General features: G+C 36.1%; 1 protein-coding gene across 26 annotated transcripts in view; it reads left to right on the top strand.

Annotated features, from left to right (window-relative positions):
- MBNL1 (muscleblind like splicing regulator 1) overlaps positions 1–19,121 on the top strand; it is a 222,165-nt gene that overhangs the window by 46,001 nt on the left and 157,043 nt on the right. For 15 of the 26 annotated variants that reach the window (XM_088839691.1, XM_088839721.1, XM_088839727.1 and 12 more), the window contains exon 2: positions 13,036–14,012. The exons of 6 other annotated variants lie outside the window; for them this stretch is intronic. In XM_088839691.1, the coding sequence (XP_088695817.1) occupies positions 13,839–14,012 (174 nt within the window). In that variant the 5' untranslated portion in view covers positions 13,036–13,838. 5 more of the 26 variants (XM_088839746.1, XM_088839774.1, XM_088839685.1 and 2 more) reach the window with 4 other exon arrangements.

Below are 19,121 nucleotides of genomic sequence, written 5' to 3'. Positions count from 1 at the left end.
AAAGAAGCCATCATTTCAGGGCAGATATTCTGGGAAATTATTGGGTATAAATGCAGTAAACAATTTCTGGTGGAAGTAGTCTTTTAACTTTAGTTGATTATGATTGCCAGAATTTAATGAGATTAAGGGTAGCCTGGGGAGTTTGCTTAAAATGTAGTTTACTGGTCTTTACCCTTAGTAGGTCTAGGGTAGGTCCCAGGAATATGTGATTTTAAGTCACCCCTGGGTGACCAATACAGAGAGTTCGAGGGTCTTCCTGAATCTCTAATTTCCCAGACAGAACAGAAAGTGTTGCTGTTAATAAACTGTTGGCAGTTACTGGAGTTTATTAGCCAGCTACTGATGCGTTGTGATTTGCCATGGAAAGCTGGTCATTGGTTTTTAAGTGCATATGATGCTGGTAGAAGCACATACAGATTTAATCACTGTCTCATTAGAAGGATGTAGTCAGCTTTTCAGATCTCCTCATGTGTTACAGCTTTTCTAGAATGCACAGAACCTTATGGGTGATTAAAATACTTAAGAAAGGGATTTTTTTTTTCCTGTTTGGCAGAGGAACCAAACCTCAAGTTGCCATGTTAGTTTGTTCAAAGTGTGTTCAGTACATATACTCTTTTGGAAAGTACAAAATCCTAGGAATAGAATCTTGCTCTTATCTCCTGAGAAGTTGTTGACTGTATTTATACTCTGACAACATGGTAAAAGCACATTGTCAAAAAGAGAATAAAAGCATTAGAAATGCCCACATTTTGCCAACCAACCATCTTAAGTGTTTTGAAAATCCAGTTTCAGATTCCTCTTTATTCTGTGTTTATTTATTTATTGTTTAATAACTGAGAAAGAGTTTGAGGAGGGTAAAAGGAGGGGAGAGTGTTTTGTTTTCTAATGGGACACATGCCCCTTCGCAAAATCATACAGGAGTATATACCTACCTCGGTTTTTTAGACTGGAAATAATGCCTTCCACTTCAGAACACTCCAGTCCAGGGCAAGAGGCCCTCTGGCCTCAGGAGAAATTACCACACAGGGAAATGTGTCTGGCCCTACATGAGTTCACCAGAGTTCTGTTGTGCCTTAGCTAGTTTGATAACGCCTTGCATTATTTATAGCACTTGTCAGAAATTATTTCCTTTAGTCAATTAGTGTCTAAAAAAGAAGGGGGGGAAGTAGGATATTTTCTGACATTTGTAGAAATAACATGCAAAAAAAGCATTCCCTTAATATGACATTGTGCTGTCAGAGATTTTCCTAATATAACATGTCCCACAGAGTGTTAACTACATGTTTTTATTAAGAAGCAAAGAATGGTAAGCTATATATTCGTTTTGATACTCTCAACTCAAACATTTATTCAAACCTCTGGCCCCTGCTCTTTGGCAAATAATTGCAAAATATAAATATAGTAATTGTCTTAGCAATGAGATGGTTTATTTTGAAATAACAGGAGTTGAACAACTGATTTTACAAATGTTTCCATCGATTAACTGCCATGTAAGTGCTAATAACTGAAAATATTTTGTAGAGCACAAAGACAAGGCTTCAAGTTCTATATTGGAAAAAGACATATACGTTTTACTTCTTTCTTACAATAGAAATTTACAATATGGTTTGAAGGATAATATCTTTTTTAGGGCCTTACATAGATTTAATAAGTGTAGAAAAGCATGTTATTAATTGCTGGTAGAAGTATGTAATGATAAATGTTTTCTTAGAATGAGTTTGATGTTTAGTTCAAAATTAATATTTGCATATACTTTATGTCCAAAGTATTTATATTTTAATACCACTCAAATGTAAGTATAGTTTTGTATATATAATTGCAGTATTGCTTAAAATAATGAAAAATTGGCATTTATTTAGGTGACCACTAGTATGAAAATGGATATATAGTAAAGTAATACATAATTGTTAAAAAATATTTATGTGAATCTATCTCTATTGATAAGGAAAGGTCATTAACATATTTTGTAGAAAGCAGGCCTAAGGATAATATGTTTAGTATGTTTCCATGATTACTGTAAAATTTTTTTTTTTTTTAATTTAAGCTGTGTATGTGTAGATGTGTATTTATGTGTGATAATACAATAAAAAAGGACTGAACACACCATACTGATAATAGTGGTTATGCTTGGGATTGGAGGGGGTTTGATTTGGCAGTAGAAAGATGGGAAATTCTCAATAACCCCTTCTATATAATTTAAATTTATTAACTGAAAATCCATTCATTTGGCAATGTCTAAAACCAAAAACAAAAAGAAAGAAAAATATATGGAGTATATTGAGAGCTTCCCAGGTGGTGCTTGCTAGTGGTAAAGAATGCACTTGGCCAGTGCAGAAGACATTAAGAGACAAGGGTTTGATCCGTGGGTTAGAAAGATTACCTGGAGGAGGGCATGGCAACCCACTCCAGTATTTTTGCCTGAAGAATCCTGTCCGACAGGAGAGCCTGGCAGGCAATAGTCCATAGGGTCGCAAAGAGTCAGACATGACTGAAGGAACTTGGCGTGCAGGCAGTGTATGTGATTCATATAAATTACTTGCTAGAGATTTCTATCTGTCATTTGAACTTATATGTTACTATCTCTTCTGGGTAATAGCCTTATCATTTATACCCATTGAAGGAGGAAATGGCAACCCAATCCAGTATTCTTGTTGGGATAATCCCTTGGACCGAAGAGCCTGGTGGGCTGCAGTCTATGAGATCGCAAAGAGTTGGACACAGCTCAGCGACTAAGTACTTATACCCATATTTCTAGATCACAGAACAAGGCAGAACCATAGTTAAAAGCATAAATTGTTAATTTTTTGACTTTAAAATAATGTAGATTATAGTCTAGGTGTAGAGGGAGAAAAACTCAAAATTTAGATAACCTGTTTATTTAACTTGTAATTTGCTTCTGAACCTTTACATTTCTAATTTGAGAATTCTTTATTTTCACTGTCTAATTTTTTGCCTTATTTGATTTTACATCTCTTTCTGAATGTGAACTTCATGGGGCATGCATTTTGGTGTGTGTCTGCAAATTTCCTCTGAATGAATGACTCATGATTCTAGATCTGCATTGCACAAGTAATGAAATTTCAGTTCTTAAATATGTTAGAAACTTAAGGAATTAGAGTTATGGCACAAAAGTGTGGTAAACGATTTATGTACAAATATAAATTTAGTTATCAGGGAGACAAATTTTATCTTTTTATACAGTTAGTCTTATATTTCTAAGACTTGCAGAATCTTTCAGTGTTTTTCTTTTTTATAAGTGAAGCCTTGTAATTAATCAATATTGAGGTAGGCACCAACAAAATATACCTCCCTGTTACTACTGTGGAGCTGCTTGTTGAAATCTTAGGCTTCTGCAAAATACATTCTGAAGCTCTGGCTATACTGTATAGCGGTTGCAGTAATATTAGCATAGTTTGTTGTTGTTCAGCATCTGAGACCTAGTTTAGTATATGTGTTATGTGGAACGTTCTATAGAAGATACAGCTACATTGAAGTGAAACTGAGTTATTAATGCATGTCTTTGTTTTGAAACATATCTTCCTGTTTTTTAAACCAGGGAAAAACAACTGGGTCTTGATTCACTGTTAGTCAGGGAAAGCCTAATTCTTATATGCATGTAAGCGTATGTGAATTTGTGTTTTTTTTTTCTTTTTCAGGAAAGCTCAAATTAAACTGAAATTCTAATATTTTATTGTTTTTAGGAATAAATTCAGTTGACATTGCTATATTATTAAATGCATATTTGAGATTATTTGTTCAAAAGGTAATCTTTAAGATAAAATATATAAATCAGTAGAAATATCCCTAGGATTATAACGTTAAACTGTGTGGTACCTTTGTGGCTTGAGTATTTGTAAAGTTTGCAATAAAAGATGCATTTTTCATGTAATGGGGATTTTTACTGATTAAATGGGGAAAAGGGATGTGTATGTATTATGTTTTGTCATCAGAAGTCCATTAATTCATTTAATTAGGATGCAGTCAAGTAATAGCGTCCTATATGCATGTTTGATATCATTCATTATTTTCTGAAGAATAAGTATTTTTAGATCTTTTTGAAGTTGAAAAAATATATGCTCAGTTGTGTCTGACTATTTGCCGCCCCATAGACTGTAGCCTGTCAGGCTCCTCTGTCCATGGGATTTTCCAGGCAAGAGTACTGGAGTGGGTTGCCATTTTCTCCTTCAGGGATCTTCACCACCCAGGGATTGAACCCACTGTCTCCTGGGTCTCCTACTTTGGCAGGCAGAATCTGTACCACTTGTGCCACCCTCTTTAACTGTACACATAGATTTTACATATTTTTCTCATAATGATTAATAATTAAGCAACAGATTTCCGGCAGTCTTCAATAGAAATAAGCCAGTAAGATTTCCCAGGTTTGAGCTTACTAGGTTACATTCTAAATCATCTGTTAAGATCAAGTTGGTGTGCTCAGACAGAGCTGATAGTGGGCTTCCCAGGTGGCTCAGTGGTAAAGAATTCACTTGCCAGTGCAGGAGACACAGAGATGTAGGTTCCATCCCTGGGTTGGAAAGTGTGATAGCTATGATTATTTGATTGTAATAGAGATATGCTTTATATTTTGGTCAGTTTTTTTAAATTGTTTTTGTCATTTCTTCGCATATCGATTTTATAATTTAGCTCGATTGGACCTACTCAAATGGAAAATGGGGATAGGTTAATTATGGAAAATATTTTAATGACTACTGGCTGTGAGGATGATTTCTGCCTTGTAAGGAAAGTTGAACACTGGGGCAAAGAGGTTCACATGCAGCAAATTTTCACTGATGTACAGGATTCTATGGGAATATTTCCTTAAGTCTCTCGTTAATCAACTTCATCCTTATTTTTGAGTTTTATGATAATGTTTTTAGGGAAGCACCGGTGACTTTGCTACCATTTCTCAAGCAATAAAGATAATATTGAAACATGTTTTAGATGAAGGTATCACCAGCCTCAATAAGAAGCTTGGTGATATTGTTCAGAAGGTATAAAGATGGAAAATTAAGATTTTGACCCCTAGTTACTATGGCAAATAAAATATGACTCATAAAAGTAAACTTTAAAATCAAAGTCCATAATCATGGTTTTGCCCTGGAAATAACAATATCACAATGGATCACGTTGCATTTAATGTTCAGAGTTTTGTCACGCTTATTTAACATTGGTAGATTTCATTTGGGTTAATGAACCATTCTTCCTGAAAACTGCCAGAATAGTTAGTTGTTTTTTCTGTCTTTTAGCACATTGCACGTGTATCAACACTGTTGATTTTACTGTAGTCTTGTGTTCTGACTTCCTAGTTAGTATTTTGAAATATTAAATGACATGGATGGATCAGAAATGACTACCTAAGGCTAACAAGATAACTTCATCTTTTTGTAAATATATAGAGTAGATAGAACACTAAATAGGATTAGTATTTTATCTCAAAGAATGATAAAGTAGCATTCATAGTGTTGTTATACTTTCTTATGGAATAGAGGGAAATGTTAAAAGACTGCCTGTTTGGAATCCTCAAAAAAAAAAAAAAAATCAAATTTTCCTTCTTTAGCCAGAACTGAGGATTGATTCTGTCAGAAATGCACCGATAATTATTTACGTGTTAAAAATTTGCAAAACCATGTGTATCTATTTCAGATTATTTCGTAGATTAAAAAGACTTCCATCAACTTCCCAATTAAGGAAGTATAAAAATGGTTTTATGTTAATTAACTTCCTTTCCTTACTCTTTCTTTCCAATAAGTGGTCTTTGATGCTGATTTCATTCAGTTATAAAGGTGACATATCAGTGTTTTAAACTGTGTATCTGTTGTTTAGGCATTATAACTTGTAGCAAATATTTGTAAACTAATGTTCAGATATACTAAAAAAAATATTATCATGCTACAAATGCTGATTTTTGACTTAGTCTGGACCTTGTGCTGTGCTGGTGGTGGCTGTTTGGTGAAGAAACTAGTTGGCACCTGCCTGCTGTCATGGAGCTTACATTTTAATGGAAAAAGTAGATGATAAGCAGATAGTGAAATAGGTACATAGTATTATGCCAAATACTAACAAGTGTTGTGAAGAATAAAGCAGGATAAGGGGCTGGCAAGTCTGCACTGGTGTTAAGAGGAAGAGAGGTTTGCATACTTTTGACAGTGGGCAGAAAAAGCTTCTAGGAAGATAAACTTTGCTGTAGGGACTGGATGAGGGCACATTTAGGTACAAAACTGGTGGCTCAGGCTATGAAATGCAGCAAGACGTCTTGATATTTATCTTCTAATACCTTTTTAAGTTTTATAATTTTGCCTTTTATAGGAATAACTTCAAAATTCACTTTTTAATCACTGCATAGAGGCTTCCTGTTTCATTTTTGTCTTAAATATAAATCCTTAAAGGGACAGTAGTCATTTTCTAACGTGAATGTTTTGTTGCTTGCTTTTGGAATTCTAATCTTTAGCAATAAGGTGTCACCTAACTGACTTCCTTCAATATCCTTCCAGTAAGAGACCACTGGATGATTAGGGACGCAAACCTTATCAGCATTTTAAAGGAATGCTTTGATAGATCTTAGATTACTTGTTTGAGTTGGTAAACATAATCTTCCTTTCCTTGCAAGCAACTTGTCACCCAAAACAATGCAGAGCATCAGACCAGGCCATGTTGCCTATTTCTGTGCCATTCCAGAGGATTTGTGGTTGAAGTTATCTTTTTTCTCAGCAATTTATCTAAAACTTCAGTTCTTTGCATATATTCTTTATGATTTTTACCAGTATGTTTACTATTATTCCTTACCTTCTTTTTGTTATACTTTAGCCTCTTCCTGAGTTACATATACACATGCTCTGACTAGCGAGCTTCTGATGCATCTATTAAAATTACATTGTTTCTGCATCACTGAAAATCACCATGGGTGCTACCACTAGGGTGCTTCCCCCTCACTGAGAAACACTGATCTTAGCTTTTTGTTATACAGAGTTGAATATTGGTGAAGATTGCATTAACCCATTCAGAACACAGTTTTTCCCCATGTAATAAACAACTTTGTTACTCTGTTTAGTCCCTTGTGAGTAGAGAAGTAGCAATATAGCCTCCAGAAATGCTTAGTTAGTTATTTGTTTACCAAAATCTCTGTTAATATTTGGGAAAAGCCATAGGCAAAATTGTGCTGTGAGCTAACTTAGTTTACTGAAGTGATGCATTGCTAGTTACAGACTTGCCGACACCAGTGAGCCAGGGGGAGAAGTTATGGTTTTGGACAAGGCTCCTCTTCTCATCAGCTCCAAACACACTCAGCAAAGCTGGCCTTCTCTTCCAGTTAGCTTGAAACTTTCTTAGTAAGTTAAAAAAAAAAAGAAACCTCAAATAATTACTAAGTTAACTTCCTCAATATATAACATTTCAAAATCAAAACTTATGAAAAAAGTCCCCCAAATTCCCAGCTAACTACTCTGGCATGTAGAACCAATCTGCCTATATATTTGGTCCAGAAGAATTGAAATGATTAGTGAACATTTGTGACTAGGAAGTTTAACCTTGCTTATAGAGGCCAACCAGTTCTCCAAAACAAAATTTTAGTCTTATTCCTTGTGTCTGTTTATCCTGTATTGCACATAGTATGCAGCTCTTAAGTAGATATTTATATGAATGCATTCACTCTTAAGGGCTTCCCAGGTGGCACTGAGGTAAGAATCTGCTTGTCAGTGCAGGATTCTCAGGAGAGTCAAGTTCGATCCCTGAATTGGGAAGGTCTTCGGTAGTAGGAAACGGCAACCCACTCTAGTATTCTTGCCTGGAAAATCCCATGGACAGAGGAGCCTGGTGGGCTACAGTCCATGGGAACACAGTCAGACACCATTGGGCATGCACATGTAATAATCCACTGTTCAGTTCAATTCAGTCACTCAGTCATGTCCGACTCTTTGCCACCCCATGGACTGAAGCACACCAGGCTTCCCTGTCCATCACCAACTCCCAGAACTTACTCAAACTCATGTCCATCAAGTTGGTGATGCCATCCAACCATCTCATCCTCTGTTGTCCCCTTCTCCTCCTGCCTTCAATCTTTCCCAGAATCAGGGTCTTTTCCAGTGTGTCAGTTCTTTGCATCAGGTGGTCAAAGTATTGGAGTTTCAGCTTCACCATCAGTCCTTCCAATGAATATTCAGAACAGTTAAAAAATACCAGTTCTTTGGTGCTCAGCTTTCTTTATGATCCAACTCTCACATCCATACCTGACTACTGGAAAAACCATAGCTTTGACTAGATGGACGTTTGTTGGCAAAGTTATGTCTCTTCTTTTTGATATGCTATCTAGGTTACTCATAACTTTTCTTCTAAGGAGCAAATCCACTGTTAGTTTAGTGCTAATATATATCAATTGCCATGAGTAATTATCTGTAATTCCTCAGGCTTTTTCTTTATATACTTTATCCTATTTTTGGTTTCTTTTCTTCTGTCTTTATATTTTATTCTTTCCTTTCTATTTACCTTAAAGTAGAAAATACATGTGAATTCTGATATCACTTAAGGAGAAATTGATCTTGGTTCTTTGGAGGACTATGCTTGTTTGTATCAATAGAACGTGTCACATGATGTAAGGAGCTCTACAGTTTACTGTTTTGAATTTGATCAATAGGTAAAAGAAGGCGCTTACCTTAAAAACCTATATAGATTGTTAAATTTTGACTCTCACTGAAAACAGTTAAATTCTCCATTTCTTTTTGTTCAGGGAAGTTTATTATATATTGAAATATCAGTCAAAATTTTACCTTAGAAGCAGTTTACCTGTTAGCTAATACCTTTACAGTAGCAGTGCTTCTTTCAATAATTATTTGCAAACAATACATGTTTTTAGGGTGATATATTTGCAAGAATTCCTACAATCTGCACAATACCCATACACATTTAAATATTGTCTCTATCTATAGAACAAAAAATCCATTACCACTGAAGTATTGGTCCAAATCCTATAAAAATCTTGATTTATTGAAATTATGAAGATTTCTGGTCTTCCCTGAAATTATGTTTGAATAAAAAAAAAGATTAAAAGATAGCATTCTGATATCAGCAGTTTACTGAAATACATTTTTTTCAGATAAGAGTTCGTTATCCCCAGTGCCCTGTGTCAAAGGCTGAAACACATATTATCAGGTGTAGCTGGAGTATTTCATAAAGGTCAGTGTACAATCTGATCACTCACTTGTACGTGTCTGGCTAATTGTAAATATTTTGATTATCACCTTGGCTGATACATTTTATAATAGTATTTTCAGCTTAAAAATGTATAGCTGTATTTTTTAGTAATACTTTTTGACTTAAAAGAACTGCTGTGCTACAGAAAATATAATCAGAATACCCATTTGTAAGCATTTTAGTAATTAAGGTATATTTTGTTACTTGAGTGTGACTAAGTCTGTAACATGGTAGAAGCGAAAAACAACGCTAGAAATGAATTTTGTAGTTGTATTTAGACATAAATTCAATACATAAATACTGCTTGCAGTGAAGTTATTCCGTTTGTGCCATGCCATTGCCTTTCCTCATTATTTGGATCTCATAGATCCTGATGAAATTTTCCTCGGGGTTGGACACATGTCCTCATAAACATGTTTATTTCTAATAGGTTGAATAAAATTATTCTTAAACATTTAAAAAAACATTATGTTCCAGGGACTGGGTTAAAAAAAGTGTAACACCCTGTTGTTATGGAATTTATAACCTGGGGGACGAAAGTTCCAAGAGATACAAAGTATTGTGAAGGGGTAGAATGTTTAGCGGAGTTAGCATAGCCTTTTTAGAGAAGGAGATATTTGAATAGCAGTTTAAATAAGAAGAAGGGATGAGGAAGTATGTGTCAGTCCAAAGGTTTAGCATGTAACAAGTTTCAGGGGCTCCCATCTGGATGGTGTAGGCTAAGAACCCACAGCCCCTCTCTCCCTGGGAAGGTAGAGGTGCAGGGCTGGGAGAGACCAAAAAAGATAAACTGTGTCACTTTAAAACAAGGGGAAGGGAGAAAGAGGGAGTTGGGTAGCATGCTGTTAAGAGGTCAGGTACTGACAAGGACTGTGCAGTCTTTAGATTTGGCTTTGATGGGAGCATTGATGACTGTTGCTGAGCAGTAAGGTAATAGTTGTGCAGGTTACACCGATACATTTTTAAAAGTGAATGGAGGAGGAGGAAGCAAGAAAAGAGCACGTGTAGGTGACTCTTCAGACTTTTGTTTGGGAATGATGGATTAGGAACATTAGGGATAGGTGATGTATAACTAGGCAAGGTCCCCTGCTTCCTGCCATGTCACCCCTTCTATTTTAGAGCTCTTTTAGCACTTTAAGAGCGAAGAGGAAAAGCAGAAATATATATAGCAGGAATTTAGAGAGGAAGAGGACTTAAGAAGGAGCCAGTCAAGGTAGCAGCTTAACCTTGGACAGTAGAAGAGAAAACTGGGAGACTGAGAAGAAAGATACAAAAAGATGGTCTAAAGATGGGTGGTAGGAAGGTGAGAGAGAGTTCATGCCTGAGAGCTACTATTTTTATTATGAAATGTTTGTGACATGTCAGATCGTATCCATTATTGATAGTGAGAGGAACACAAAGGAGGAGGGACTTGATAGTGAGGAAATTTTAGAAAAGCTGGAGTGTCAGAGGGGGTGATCCAGGCCAAGGGGAGGATTCCTAGGCATTGGGGAAGCCTGACTGACCCTAGAACATAGTAACGTATGGAGGCAATAATAGGTATGTGTGTGTTTTCAAGTTTGTGTTTGTGCGTGTTCGTATGTGTTTATAAGGGTGTGTTCCTGCATGTGTTTGTGTGTTTTTGTGCTGTAAAGTTAATGCCAGTTCTAAAGTAGAAATTGATCATTTAATTTACCAAAGTTTATGGGGCTCCATCTGTTTTCCATCCCTAAGCCAGGTACTTAAGGTTTCTAAGATGTGTAAGATTGTTTCTGGCCTTGGGAACATGTCATCTCATGGGTCAGTCATATAAATGCAAATCAGACATTGATTGGGAGCAGAGGTAATTGGGAGGAGGCAGTGTTAATACATGGGTGGGTGGGGATGAAGGAAGTGACATCTTAATAGCGTCTTGGAGGAAGTGACATGTTGGTAGGCTTCCCAGGTGGCTCAGTGGTAAAGAATCTGCCTGCCAATGCAGGAGACAGGGATTCAGTTTCTGGGTTGGGAAGATCCTTGGGAGGAGGAAATAGCAACCCACTCCAGTATTCTTACCAGGATAATTAAATGGACAGAGGAGCCTGGCGGGCTACAGTCTGTGGGGTCCCAAAGAGTCAGACAGGTCTGAGCACGACCCCAAAGAAAAGGAGGTAGTGGTTGCAGAGAGAAAGACAAAAGAGATGTTGACCACAGATGTGGTACATACTCACAGCATGAGGTAGTCGAGAAGTTTTGAATGCAGAGCAAATATTAAGGAAGGTGAATAAGTCTTAGAGTTTGTGACTAACTTGACTTCTTTTTTACAGGACCAGGAATTAGGACTAGAAAACTTTTTGAAAACAAAAATACTTCTGGAGCATTAGTATGAGTTTTTTTTTTAAATCTTTCTCAAAAATGCGGCCTTTATAATATTCTCTAAACCTAGTATCTGGTAGTTTCTAAAAAAAATAATGTTAAAAATGACAGTATTAATCTTAAATTAAAAAAATTCTGCTAAGTATCCATGTTTTATCTATATGTATGTGTATATATACTCATATTCTGAATTCTAATTTCCAAGTTATAAATATGTTATATGCCCGTTGGCCATTTTTGGCCCTGGAAGAAGTAATCAGCTACTATTTATTATACTGTCATTGCCTCTTTGGAGTGTGAAACTTATAGAGTTGTTGAAGCCTTGTTTCCTTTGGTAGCATTCAAAAGGGAAAAAATAATATGTATGTTGTTCTGTAACTACTAAGCATTTTTGGGAGTTTTCCCATTCTGATTGAAAGTAAGTTGTTAAAAGCAAAAATGCCCTGCTGTATATAGGGAACGGTCTTGCAGTGCTGAGTTACTAGATCTTTAGGCAGTAGGGGGTCCCTCACCCCCCAACCCCCACCCTCTGGCTTCATTTGTACCTCTGAAATGCATCATACTGCCCGAATCAAACTGCTCACTTAATATTTAATGTTTCTGCGATGGAATCACTTTCTCCCTTGAGGTTGACTTCAGATTTGCCAGACACACTGACAACACTGCACTCCTTATTTCCCCCACATGACCTCAGCTTCTGCTTAAAAAATGTTCAAATAAAGGATGCTTTTGTTCATATCTCGCCTGCCTGTGATATATTGACAAAGTGTCTGCGGGCTGAATGGAATAGTTTTACAGTAGGAGTGCCACTTTCAGTGGAGGGGCAGGACTTAGGCTGGAGAAGGAAGTGAATTGGATAGGTCAGGAGAATGTACCATTTGTAAACACCCCTTTCCTTTTTTATTCACGTGTCAGGACAGCAGGAGCAGGCTGTTCAGAGCCTGTCCCTGCGCAGAGCCAGAGGGAAAGCAGCTTGGAAGTCGGCTGCAATTTTTAAACCTTGTTTTTTATTTCCTGGTAATGATCTTCAAGTGCTTGGACTTGTTTGGGAAGCTGTTTTGAAACTAACATGGTTTAGTCCACTAACTGCATGTTGGGTAAATTCAAAACCCACATGCTCGTCCTCTTGCAGTGGAATAAGTCACATCTGATGGACATTTTCTGTGCTTATAGCATAGTAATGAACGTCTGACAGGCGCGACCTTTCATAAGACAACCCACACTATTGGCTTTCTGCCCAGAATATTGCTGCAACACTATCTGTGATTGGTTATCTCTCTATCATGCATTGCTTCACAAGGGGAAACGGCCCCTTTTTTTAATAAATCTACGATGGCTGGCTGCAATATGCCTCACTGTAAGTAGTGTGTGTGTGTGTGAGAGAGAGAGAGAGAGAGAGAGAGGGAGGCTGGCTTGAATATGACTTAGTCTGGTAGCACATGGCAAGGTTGTGATACTGTCTTAGGACATCAGTGAAGAGCTACTTAGTAAATCTTAACCTATCTCTTTTTTCTACAGGTTGGTACTAAGAAGTGCCTTTCCTGACGTCTCTGCTGCTTGGAACCGCTTCTAGAGCAGTCTCTGCTTTTGCCTTGCTTGCTGCCAGCTAGACTGTGACGACAGCACATCCACCCTCCACCTCTAGCCCAGACACCCCCATTTCTACTTATAATCAAGAGAAAAGCTCTAAGTATCTGGCATTGCCCTAGGCTGCTTTAGTTTTAAAAGAAAAGTTTGCTGAAAAAGTAAGATATCTTCTGCCAGGAAATCAAGGAGGAAAAACAAAATCATTTTCTCGATTTTGCTCTAAACTGCTGCATCTGTCTATGCCAAACTAATCAATACCGATTGCACCACCAAACTCCATTGCAAATTCAGCTGTGAGGAGATTCCCTTTCAGACAACTTTGCTGAAAGCAGCTTGGAAATTCGGTGTCAGAGGGTCTGCCACGTTTTCATGCTTGCATTTTGGGCTCCAAATTGGCACTGGGAAGGGGTTACTGAGAGCACAAGGCTGATTCGAGGCCCTACTTTTAAACGTTCATCTACTTACGATCCTAGTATTTCTCTAAAAACCAAACCTCTTTGAATTAACAGTTTCATGCTGTGAATTTCTAGTGGGAGATCTTTTCCTTGATATTGAGAACACAATTTTCCATGTACTTTTAAAGCAGGGAGTGGGGGAAAAGTATTTTGGAGGGGACATTTTCATCATTTTACAGTTTTATCAGTTTTTTTTTTTTTTTGGTTGTTACTTTTTTTTTGAGGGGGGTTGGGTTTGTTGGTTTCACTGAAAATTTTAACTACCTGTAAAATCTAAACATGGCTGTTAGTGTCACACCAATTCGGGACACAAAATGGCTAACACTGGAAGTATGTAGAGAGTTCCAAAGGGGGACTTGCTCACGGCCAGACACGGAATGTAAATTTGCACATCCTTCGAAAAGCTGCCAAGTTGAAAATGGACGAGTAATCGCCTGCTTTGATTCATTGAAAGTGAGTAAATATTATATTATTTTAAGGATACGCAATAATTGAATAAAGGGGATATGGACATGCAGTCCACTGAGTTTGGAATTATGGATTGCTTTGTTAATAGTTTTAGTTATATGGTGTATTATTATTGATGATGTTGGGGTGGGGGACTTCATTGAGAAGCAATAGAGCCAAGTCTGGCCAAACTTTCTTATGATAACTTTTATCTGTCCTTTAATGTTGTGATTTTTTTTTTTTCTAGAGCAGAAAGTGTCAGCATACTTTTACTTAGTAATGGCTAAGTCAGTCTAGAGAAATAGTAAATATAGATGCATGTATGTGTCAGCATATGCATAGACTGTTTGTGAGGCTATAGCAGTGCTAGATGGGGATGGTTTGTTTTTGCTTGTTTGAAAACATGCTGTACAGTTGTAAAAGGAAAGCAGATTTTGTCAGCTAAACTTGGATAGACTTTTTATATTAATATTTTGATATTATGGATTTCCTTTTTATTATATGAGCATATTATTTTAAGGCCAGAAGTAATACATTTTGTGGGAAATAAAACTAGAAGTAAGGTTCTGGACTGCCCTTATAGTATACTATCAGAGGCATAAACTTCGTTGAATGTGAGTTTTATAAATCAGTGAAAACTCTAAAGTATTATTAATTGGACGTTTTTGTTTCTAAAATTTGAATGTGAGGCAATTTAGCAGTTTATTTCCTGTTAGCTCCTGATTATTATTATTTTTTATTTGTAAAAGTATCAGCCAGACTGTAAAATGTTAGCTATTGTGGGTACCACAATGCTAGCAAATTCACTCTAGTGTATTTTGACATTCAAAAATGTCATTGGATTCGTATTTCAGGTATCAAGTTTGAAAGTGAGTCTTTTAAAAGGTAGCATACATGTCTTTATTTTGATGTGTAAGATCAAGACTACAAATGTGAAGATTCCTAGGTACTCTCTACATACTTGGTTTAATTGAATCGCCTTTGAATATTAATATGCAGGTGTAATTCACTCTGAACCTTTGAGAAGGAGGTTGCTATCATTTTGACAAACGTATAGAAGTGAAGGTTTCATAGACATAGCTTGTCTGATGCAAAAAAAAAAGTGCTATAAAAATTTTTCTTTAATACCATAAGGGAGAATTAACTGAAGTATTTAACACATAAGTTAACTTATATCTCACCCCTGTGTTATGAGTTAAGTTGTGAGTTAACTATTTCAGTAAATTGCTTCTTGGTCCTGTTTGTGCTGCTCACTTTGCTAAAGTTTTCACCAAAGACTTAAGGATATTATCTTCAAAGTAGAATATAAAAGAAAGCATTAACAACAAGAGAAATATAATGTTAGGTTGTTGTTAATGACATAATTCTAAAGATCAGTAAACAAAAGTTATACATTACCTCTGGGCCTTTTTTTTCCTCTTCTTTTGAAAGGCATCCGTGAAGGGCACATAGTAGTTGTACCGTGTGAGTGTGTCACCCTAAATTCTGCCGACTGAATTTAGGTGTAATTAGAGACTGGGACCCATAAAATGAGGGGCAAAAGGCTAATTATGCTTGTCAATAACCAGCTTTTCCATAAGTAACCCTGTTTTGACCCAATTACTAGTAAATCCAATTTTTAATTCCACAGACAGTTGATGGTGTACTGGTAGCTGAAAAACGAAGGACATTAAACTTAACTCTGACACTGAGTGGTTTCACAGAAGACCTGCCTCCACGGCACTTGGAAACATTGTGAAACATTAAAATTCAGTTGCTATTTTCCCCTCTCAAAATATTTCTTTAGTTGCTGCTCACTTGTGGCCACAGAACAGTCCCCCTTTGAGCAAAGCAGCAGCGTTGCTTAATGACATGCTGTGTGGTTAACAGGATTCAACTGCCACATCAAGGACTTTTTTAAATAACAATTTTAAGATTTTAAATTTACTTTTGAAACGAACTCGTTATAGCAGCTAATCAGGGCAAACGTTGTCCATATTCTCTACTTTCTAAGAGAAACAAATTTAATTTATAGTGTCTAAACTGTAGTAAAATATTTCGACTTGAATAAGAAGAGGAAAAATAAACACAAATTTATTTCTGGTGGAGCTTCAGCCCCAGAATGACAGCAGCTTCTTAAGTGTTAGTGAAATGACTCTGTTAAAAATTAATTTAAAATTTTGGGAATGTGTTAATTAGGTATTCATATTTCAAAAACCATGTTTCATCTATATGTGTGTATGTTTGTAAGTAACACATGTGATTCTTGATACAGTATTTAGAATCCTACCTTTTAGGTAGTAGTCTTCCTGTGTTTGACTTAGTGGCTAAAATAGATCAAAAACATATTTTAAAACAGTTAAAGTAATTCTGTGACTCATGCCTGAAGTTCTGAAATTTGGGAGCATTATGAGGTTTCCTTGCCAGTAACCGCTAGATCATTTGTATTGTTTCAGAGAGTAAACGGAAGGAATTTAGAAAACTTGTAATATCCTGACTTCTTTAATAAAATGTGTTCTATGTATTGCTCCAATCCATAGTCCGGCCTTTTGTGAGTTCTTGAGCCCTGAGATGGAGGTAGCCTGTGTAATCTCCTATTTTTAGCAAGTTAGGAAAGCAAACCAAATACTCTCTGAGAGGACCCTGGGAAATGGCTGTACCCTTCAGCTGTGCTGTTTCAGACTTTGGCCAGGCTCCCAGGTGACTTAGGTTTATAGCAGACTTCTACAGAGAGGAGGAGAATTCATTAAAAACAGAAGTCGAACAGTTCAAGAAAGTATTTATGTAGAAGAAATCAAATTGGCATATTCTAAAGGGAATAGGAAGAAAATCAGCTCTGGTAGCATTTTAGTTGCATAGTGGTGATTTTAAATAATTAACTTAGATGCATTTACTACATGAAAACATAGAATTCTGTATCACAGTATATGAGTTGCTAAAAAAAATGGAAATATATAATAATGAATATTGTACAGAAACAAGTCACGAAACAGAACAATAGCAATAAATAGAACAAAAGCTATAATAATGAGTACTCATTTATAAATTAAATCATGTGTTTTAAGTGCTTCATTTTTCTCACTTAATTTTACTTTTTCACTTGCAGTATTAATTTACAACAAAGTATATTCATGTTGAGAATTAAATTGTTTACGAATTCGAGGTTTGAGTGTTTTATTGCTTTAGGTATTCTGAACATTAGTAAAGGTGTTTTATTTAATGCTGGAGATGGTTTTTTTTTTTTTCCCCTTACGGCTTATAAAAGGGATACCAAAAGAGAAATATGTCAAAAGGAAAATGTCCATGCTATAAGCTGCTTTTAGAATATTAATGTTTCAGAAATGATTCAAAGAGTAGTTAATGGCAAGTTACCTTTTTTCTTTAGTAATGATTTCTTAACTAAAATTAAATAGTTGATATAAAGAAAGCCTAAAGGATGTATTTTAATGTGATTCCAAGTTTTTTATATTATCAAAAAAGTAAGCTTTCATTCATCTTCTGGTCAGCAGAAATACACTATAGCTTATGGAATTTTTCTTTGTTCAAATATCCGTTTATCTTTCAGGTGTTGAGGGAAGGGAAATATAACCTTTAGTATTTATTTTCTAAAAATCTAGCAAAACTCTTTTACCTTTGAAAGGTTTAGTCCCTTGTTCTCTTATCAAATTAGGCACTTTTGTTTAGGATAATTCGTTGTTCATTTTACATATGTTTGTGTGTACAGTTAGCCCAGCTGATCAAATTTATCACAGACACATCAGAGACCAGATTCCACTACGAAGTGCCATGGAATCAAGGGCACAGGTAGATGCATTTAAGGTGCCTCTGAAGACATGGCATAATATATGAAATAATAAAATTAGCCATTAGAAGGCACACAAATAAGTAAACATACAGGTAAATGAACAACTAGAAAACCCAAAGTTAGAAATACAAATAAACCAAGTTTCTGGACCAAGTTTCTGGATGGTTATGTGGGGACAGACATAAATGGACCTAGTAAAGTGGTCTCAAGCTGTTGACAGTTAGATTGTAGAAATCTTCCATTGTTAGCACAGTTTTAACTTCAACTTAGCCATTGCCTGCGTTGCTGGTGCTCCAAATCCTAGTATAATCTTTCTGTCGTGTCTTGTAAACCAATTTAACTGATAATCCTGATGAAATGATATCGGCAAGTTTCAGGCTAAACATCTACTTTTGAATTAAAACTTTGATCTAGTAGGCTCTTAATTGGAATGACTTTTACTTAGAGTTTGTTGTAATTGTCTTTTTACTAAGGGCACCTGCCATGTGATATTACAACTTTGACAGAGCATTATATTGTGTGTACATGTAACTGTAGGTATATATTTGATGTGTCTTTCACTGACAGGTTGACAGGACTTCCTTATTACCCTCTAGTGACAAGAGATGAACTGACTATGAGCATAATTTGTGTAGCAATGTGTAGCATGTTAAAGTTTAAGTTAAATTTTCTAAGCCAAAACTTCACAACTTTGTAAAGAGCACCCTGTAAATGTGCCAAGTGCGATGTCATCAATTCTGACACGAACCTTTAATGAAATTCTCAATAGCTGCAGCTGCTTTGGTAATACTTACAACTTTATTCACTTACCTATTTATATTCTATGGTTTGACTTTTTTTAGAGTAATATTTTTAAAGGAGTAAAGATTTTTAAACTTCTGGGCAAATTTCAAGGAATGTTTTGAATCATGATATGTAAGGCACTAATTCTGGAGTTAGTTTTTTTTTTTCCTTCAGAAAGGTTTTGGTACACTTCTGTTTTTTCTTTTTTGTATTTAATCTTGTTTCATTTTTTGTGTGCGGCAAAACTAAAAACAGTTTAAACCTAAAGCAATGTGGCACTTATAATCGAGTTCAAACTTTAATCGTTCTTCTGAACGTACATAGAAGTCTGATTCTACAAATGGCCTCAAAATGATTCCATGTACAAACAAGGCTGTTACTGACTTGAAAGAGCCTATGCAGCATGGGGTAAATCTTGTATTCAGAAAGTGTGTGACATGAGCCCAGTTCACGCGAGAGGTGAGAAATTGAATGTTTCTCAGACTCAGCGCAGACACCTAGGGACCTAGTTTGGGAAGCTTAAATGCTGTCATTTTCCTTGCCAAGGA

This window comes from Moschus berezovskii, chromosome 1 (assembly GCF_049115385.1).
Source record: "Moschus berezovskii isolate FMDL1 chromosome 1, NW_MosBer_1.0, whole genome shotgun sequence".
Taxonomy (NCBI): domain Eukaryota; kingdom Metazoa; phylum Chordata; class Mammalia; order Artiodactyla; family Moschidae; genus Moschus; species Moschus berezovskii.
This window is presented reverse-complemented; position numbering and strand designations above follow the sequence as displayed.